This window comes from Euprymna scolopes, chromosome 12 (assembly GCF_053919585.1).
Source record: "Euprymna scolopes isolate OS-2025 chromosome 12, ASM5391958v1, whole genome shotgun sequence".
Taxonomy (NCBI): Eukaryota; Metazoa; Mollusca; class Cephalopoda; order Sepiida; family Sepiolidae; genus Euprymna; species Euprymna scolopes.
Window position 1 is genome coordinate 75,657,745 of NC_136493.1, and position 6,932 is coordinate 75,664,676.

Genomic DNA, 6,932 nt, shown 5'->3' on the forward strand with positions numbered 1-6,932 from the left:
TTCCCATGGGAATAACGATAAAACAATGACAGGCTTGCAACGATCCTTTTGTGGGAGAGAGGTTGCAGGGAAGAGAAAAGGGCATCCCCCACTAGGCTACGAAGTCTATTTTGTACTCTGTCAAGGTAGGATAGGCTGTTTTTAGCAGCTCCTGCCCAGATATGGCAGCAGTATTCCATCCTTGGATGTACTTGGCTTTTATATAGATAGAGAATTGCATCAGGAATGGTAGAAGGATCTCACCATTTTTCCAGCGACCTTGGCAACAGATTTGATGTATGTGTTCCATTTCAGATCAGAAGTAAAGGTCAAGCCCAGAAGCTTGTAAAAACATGGCGCCTCCCCAAGACGAGAGCCATCCATTTCAATTGATGCCAGATGGGGATCAGAGCATTGATGATGTAAAGATAGAAGCTTGGTTTTAGATGCATTAAAAGTAACCAACCACCTCTTCCCCCATTGTACCACGCGCACAAGATCAGAGGAGAGAGAATCAGAGGGATCTTTATCATTTACGGCCTTTGATGTGTTGCCATAGATGGCCATATCATCAGCATAGATGTCAATGAATGATTTAAGTATGTGTTTTGGGAGATCATTGATGTAGATCAGGTAGAGAGTTGGGCCCAGAGTGGACCCTTAAGGGACACCAGCATTAATACTGTGGGCTTCTGATTTCTGCCCATCAACCACTACTCTTATGAGCCTATCGGAGAGAAATGATTTAATAATTGAGAAAACATTTCCAGTTATACCATAGCTGGAAATCTTGTGAAGTAGGCATTTATTCCATACCTTATTGAAGGCCTTTGATATGTCAAGAGCAATTGCCCTAGAAAGGAAGCCTTTGTCGAGAGATTCACTAATCCTATGAGATATAACCGTTAGCACATCTGCTGTAGATCTAGCAGAGTGAAAACCATATTGCATGTCACTAAGAAGGTTATTTCTGCTGAGGTGGTTGACTATTTCTTTATTTAATATGGATTCCAGCAACTTACTCATGACACACAGGAGACTTATTGGTCTGTACTGAGAGAGAGATGACCTGTCACCTGAATTCTTAAATACAGGGCATACGGATGAGGTTTTCTAGGGTGTTGGGAAGCAATTCTCCTTAAGACAACGTTTAAACATTTTTGTAAGTATGGGGGCAAGTTCTTGTGGAAGCTTTTTCAACACTATAATTGGAATGTCGTCAGGGCCAGTTGCTTTGCTGGAATCAAGGTTCTTGATTAGCTTTCCAACATCACACACAGATATTTGTGTGTTGCATAGGGTAGAATTAGCTGCAAAGTTCTTGGCAAATAGTTTGGCTTTGCCTGATGCTGACGAGATGACCTCAAGTCCATTGATGATGCTTGGGATAGAACGCATGCTTCTGTTCAAGATCCTGTTTGCTATTTGCCAAAACTGGTGGGAACCAAGCCGCTGCTCAGTTACTTTGGATTTAACGGACTGAGCATATAGCTCTCTTGCATTTTTTATTACTCTTTTACAGTGGTTGCTGGCAGTCCCGAAAGCAACTTTAGTCTCAGTACATCTATTACGTTGGTAGCTATGGAAAAAGTGATTTCTTTGTGCAATGGCAGCAGTACATTCTGGGGAGAACTATGGCTGGCTGTTGGGGTTTTGTTGGAATTTTTTGGATGGTATGAATCGGTCTATACCTACAATTAACCATTTGGTCAGGTCTGATACTATAGCGGACACACCCTTTTTAAACATGGAATGCAGAGGTAGATCAGATATAAATGTACGGAAGCTATCCCAGTCAGCCATAGAGTATTTATATACTGTACGGTGAAGAGGTACGTCTGAAGACTTGTTGCATTTCATTTTTTATCTTAACTGATACAACCAAGTGGTTGGAAGATCCCAGAGGAGATAGAACAGAACATGAACATAGCTCAGGGGAAGTTGTGAGAAAAAGGTATAGAAGGCTTGTATACTGACCGGTAGTATCAGGCACACGGGTAGTTTCGTGAACAATTTGAGTGAGGTCATAGACAATGGAGAAGTCATGACAGAACTTCCCCTCATCTTGTCTGAGTGAGTCAGCCATTTCACATTGTGGACATTGAAGTCACCGCAAATGTGAATGTTAGCCGAAGGATGAGCAGACAGGATGTGGTCAATTTTCTCAGATATGCTCTTAAAAATAGTAACTCCACTGTTGTAGGGGTGATAGAGGGCAAATATAAATGCAGTGGTGTAAGCAAGTGCAACCCGGAAACACATATAAGGCAAATTAGGGTCTTCTCTGGAGGTATTCCTACCACACGGAAAGTCATCTTTAATGTAGGCACATATTCCATGCCCATGGCGATCTTGAGGGTCAGATTTAGATGTTAAGTTAGAGTATCCATTAATTATGAACTCATCTAGGGAAGTGGTCAGCCCTATGCCAGTTTCGCTGAGGAACAATATGTCTGGTTTCATCTCCTGCAATTCGGTTTCAACCTCTGGAAGGTTGGAACGTAGACCCCTGATGTTAGAGAAAATATGGTCTATTTGGGCTGATTTTTCGATTTCTCCACATAGACAGCTTTTCAATGTTCTTCTAGTCTTACTTTGAGGGAGTGGCTTTTCTACGGATTCAGACACTGCCTTAGATGTGTGTGTATCTGCAAATATCCATCTCGAACATAATTTCATCTGGGGGGGGCATTTATTTAGGAATAATGAAGGTCCTTTAGAGTACATCAAATTCAGATTATTTAGATGTATAGCCATGAAGGACAATCTTTTTGATAACGATTATATTAAATATTCGTCCATTAATACTGTACAAATTCATTTTCATGAGAAGACCATCATGCCAAACCTTGTCAAACGCTACTTCCCTACTTTCATCTTTCTTAGTCAGAGCATAGTATACGCACCCAGAGATGACTGTTAGGATATCTGCAGTAGAATATGCTTTCCTACGTCCATACTGATGGTCAAAAAGAAGTTTAGCATTAACAAGGTGCTGAATTCTCACTAGATTAATTGATTCAAAGATTTTAGAGAAGTTCAAGAGTAGATTGATAGAGCGATAATTTTGAGGGCCAGTTCTATCACCAAAATTATTAAAAACTGGTACCACTGGTCAACTCAACAGAGCATTTCTCTATTACTTAAGAGAAAGAAGATTAAATAAAGATCTGGGCAGAGATAGATTAATTTGTAAGTCAATTTCTAAAAGCCTTATGGGCTTATTTTTTTTAAGGTAAAGAAAATAAAGTAACACCATAGTACTAGGCTAGAGCCCCCCCCCCCAAAAAAAAAATTAACCGAAATGAAATTGATCAGTCAATAAAGTTTAAACTACTCATTTTTAGTCACTAAATCCCTGTTTTGTAACATAGAAAAATCAGAGTGTTGCTACTGTTTGACATATAAATTGTTTTAAATAGTCTTTTTTTCAGTAATCCTGCAGTATAATTAACAAATGAGAAATTGAAAGAAAAAAAATTACAACTAATAACTTTCATCAAACACATTAAAATTAAATTTTCTACTGATTTGTATACTTTAAAAAGATGATAACTGATTTATAATCCCTGTTATCATAAAGTTACTATTTGTTGACATAAAGTTAATATTTATTATCATAAAGTTAATATTTATCATCATAAAGTTAATATTTGTTATCATAAAGTTAATATTTGTTATCATAAAGTTAATATTTATTATCATAAAGTTAACATTTGTTATCATAAAGTTAATATTTGTTATCATAAAGTTAATATTTGTTATCATAAAGTTAATATTTATTATCATAAAGTTAACATTTGTTATCATAAAGTTGATATTTATTATCATAAAGTTAAAATTTGTTATCATAAAGTTAATATTTATTATCATAAAGTCAATATTTATTATCATAAAGTTAATATTTATTATCATAAAATTAATATTTATTATCATAAAGTTAATATTTGTTATCATAAAGTTAATATTTATTATCATAAAGTTAATATTTGTTATCATAAAGTTAACATTTATTATCATAAAGTTAATATTTGTTATCATAAAGTTAATATTTGTTATCATAAAGTTAATATTTATTATCATAAAGTTAATATTTATTATCATAAAGTTAATATTTGTTATCATAAAGTTAATATTTGTTATCATAAAGTTAATATTTATTATCATAAAGTTAATATTTATTATCATAAAGTTAATATTTGTTATCATAAAGTTAATATTTGTTATCATAAAGTTAATATTTGTTATCATAAAGTTAATATTTATTATCATAAAGTTGGTACACAACAAATGAAAATGGTATCAGGCTGATAAAAAAAGACTTACCCTACCACTGACCCTAATTCTGTGGAGTTTACTTGAACTTGGATTAGTGGTAGGATAAATCATTTTTTTTTTTTTTACTATTTTTAAAAGGAATAAAGCATCTTCCTCAACAACAGAGTGAGAGACAGCCATTGACCAAAATCTAATTTTTTAAATGAAAACTTGAAGTTTCATACAAGTCAGTAGAAAATTAAATTTTAATTCAGTTGGTTAAAACTATTTATCCAATTTTTTTCAATTTTTCGTTCGTTAATGATGCTGCAAGATTACTTTTTTTTGCTTCTTCATAGTAAAACAAGTGAACAAATGAAAAGAATATACGAATACTAAAGTGATAAATTTACAAAGACGTATGCAGACATATAGTGTTATGTGCATATGTACAATTAATGTTGGCTCTTATGATTTCAGATTACAGGATTTTGTGCATTTTCCCCAAAGAAAGATTTAAAAGTTGCTGAGCTTTTAAACTCAGAATCATTACAACTCCTACCGAATAGAACAGCTGCAACAACAAAAAATATGTCCAAAAATCATGGTGATATTTAAGTAATACATTTTCTCCCCGCCGGAAAAAAAAATCATATGTTTAAAATAAAAATGAAATTCTTTTCCATCACGCCCCATATATTTTTAAAAATTATTATTTATATATTTTCGTTTTCAAGTTTATTGATTTAATAAAACCAAATAAATCAAATTTTTATTTTTCATTTAATAAAAGTTTTATTCAGAATTTTTGACAGTTTTTTTTTTGTTTGTTTTTTTTCACACATTTTATTTTTGTTTAAAAAGAAATTGTGATTAAATCCTCTGTTGAGAGAATTTGTTCAGGTAAGTTTTTGGTAGAAGTACAAAATAATTAACATGTTAGAACTTGTAAAAAAAACAACAGCAACCCCCCCCCCCCCGAAAAACACATGTAATTTATATCAAACGTATTCGAATTAAGATTCTTTATTGAATCGGGTTTTCAAGTATGAAAACACCTATTATAAGAATCATAAATAAAATATTTATTTTCCATTTATCTCTTGAGTACTATCTTTAGCTCCTTTTGGGAACCACAGTTGGTCAGCAAAGAGATCTCTGAAAACAATAAGGAAAGATATCCTTTCTCTCTCTCCCTCCTGTACTTACCCACTAGACGTTCCAGCATTGATGATCTTCAGCTGAAGATCATCAATGCTGGCCGACCCAAAGAACTTTTACTCTTTATTTTCTTCTAATTTCCACTAAAACCCACTAACTTCCACTAAAAATTTCATTGTGTTAAAAGAGGTATTGTTTTTTTCCTTCCATATAAAATTTTCGTTATACTACTAATATATACAAGTGCATGTCTATAATAGTGACCCTAGTGTGATCTGAACATGTAACTTTCTGATCTGGAGTCAAAGATTTTTATCTTAAAACAAAATTTACAAATCATTTCCATATGTTAAATTAGCTGTGCTCTGCCATTTTTTTTTTTTTTTGTAATCTATTCGGTATTTTATAAAAAAACAAATACAAATCATTTCCTAACATTAAAACTAGCCGGTTCAGTAGAGAATTTAATTCTAATGTGTTTTATATGAATTATGTTTGTTATTTTTTGTTTTTGTTTACTAGTTATCAAATGTTAACTATTCTGTACTTTTACGAATATGTTATTTTTAAATTACTGCCAGAAATATTGTAAATATTTAGTGAGTTTAATTACCAGAGTCAAATTCTTTGTACACCTGTGGTACCCTTCCCTATGTACGGGTAAAATTTGTGTAAAATGGAGATTTTGTGTCATCTTTGATTGCGATTGATCATGTTGATTTTGACATGAATCAGTAAATTATTTATGATATTGTGAAATTCCCCCTCCACAAAAAATACAAACAAACAAAAAAGAAAAACAAAAGAACATATGTGATGTCTTAAAAAAATGACAACTGGAATTTTTGTAATTTTTTGCACAGAGACCGCAATGACCTCACAGATCATTTATGTCACCATATGAAAATGGCACAAATGGATAAATATGAAAAAAAAAAAATGACATTTGGGAAAATATAGATAAAAATCTCATAATAAGTTTAGCTAAATCTAAGATACAATACAAAAAGTTGGTTTTAGGCAATTATGTATGAACACCTTAAAAAAATTGGGAGCTTCATAGGAGACTCTTTCCGCCAAAAAATTTGACAATAATTTTAAAATTTTGAGTAGGAGATCAATTTTGGATACGAATTTAATGTAAAATATTACTCATATTCAGATCATTGTCTAACCAGGTAGCTTTTCAAAAACATTTAATCAGACTTGTTTTTTGTTAAGAGATACATTGTGTGGATGATCTTTTTGTAGGGGAGAAGAGATTTTTCCTGCTTAAAAGTTAGTAAAAAACTTCCTTCCTCTTGCCATTAAACCTAAATCTGTGTGGCAACAACCCCTTCCCAAATGCCTTCCTTAAACCTATCACTAACCCTAAGTCCGGATGCCCTCCTCTCTCTAAATCATCTCTTAACCTTACTACTAATCCTAAGTCTGAACAGCAACAATCACCTCTACCTTCCAAAAAATCTCCTTAGCTCACTCCTAACAATAAGACCGTATGACAACAGCCAAAACAAGCACATGATTATGCCTAA

At 32.8% G+C, this 6,932-nt stretch overlaps 1 protein-coding gene across 3 annotated transcripts in view; it reads left to right on the top strand.

The window, feature by feature from the left end:
* The window catches only part of LOC145291345 (dynein axonemal assembly factor 11-like), a 45,507-nt gene extending 40,454 nt beyond the window's left edge, over window positions 1-5,053 (top strand). For all 3 annotated transcript variants that reach the window (XM_080137111.1, XM_080137109.1, XM_080137110.1), the window contains exon 7: window positions 4,717-5,053. In XM_080137111.1, coding sequence (XP_079993237.1) covers window positions 4,717-4,854 — 138 coding nt within the window. In that variant the 3' untranslated portion in view covers window positions 4,855-5,053. The remainder of the gene's footprint in view (window positions 1-4,716) is intronic.
* The last annotated feature ends 1,879 nt before the right edge of the window (window positions 5,054-6,932 follow it).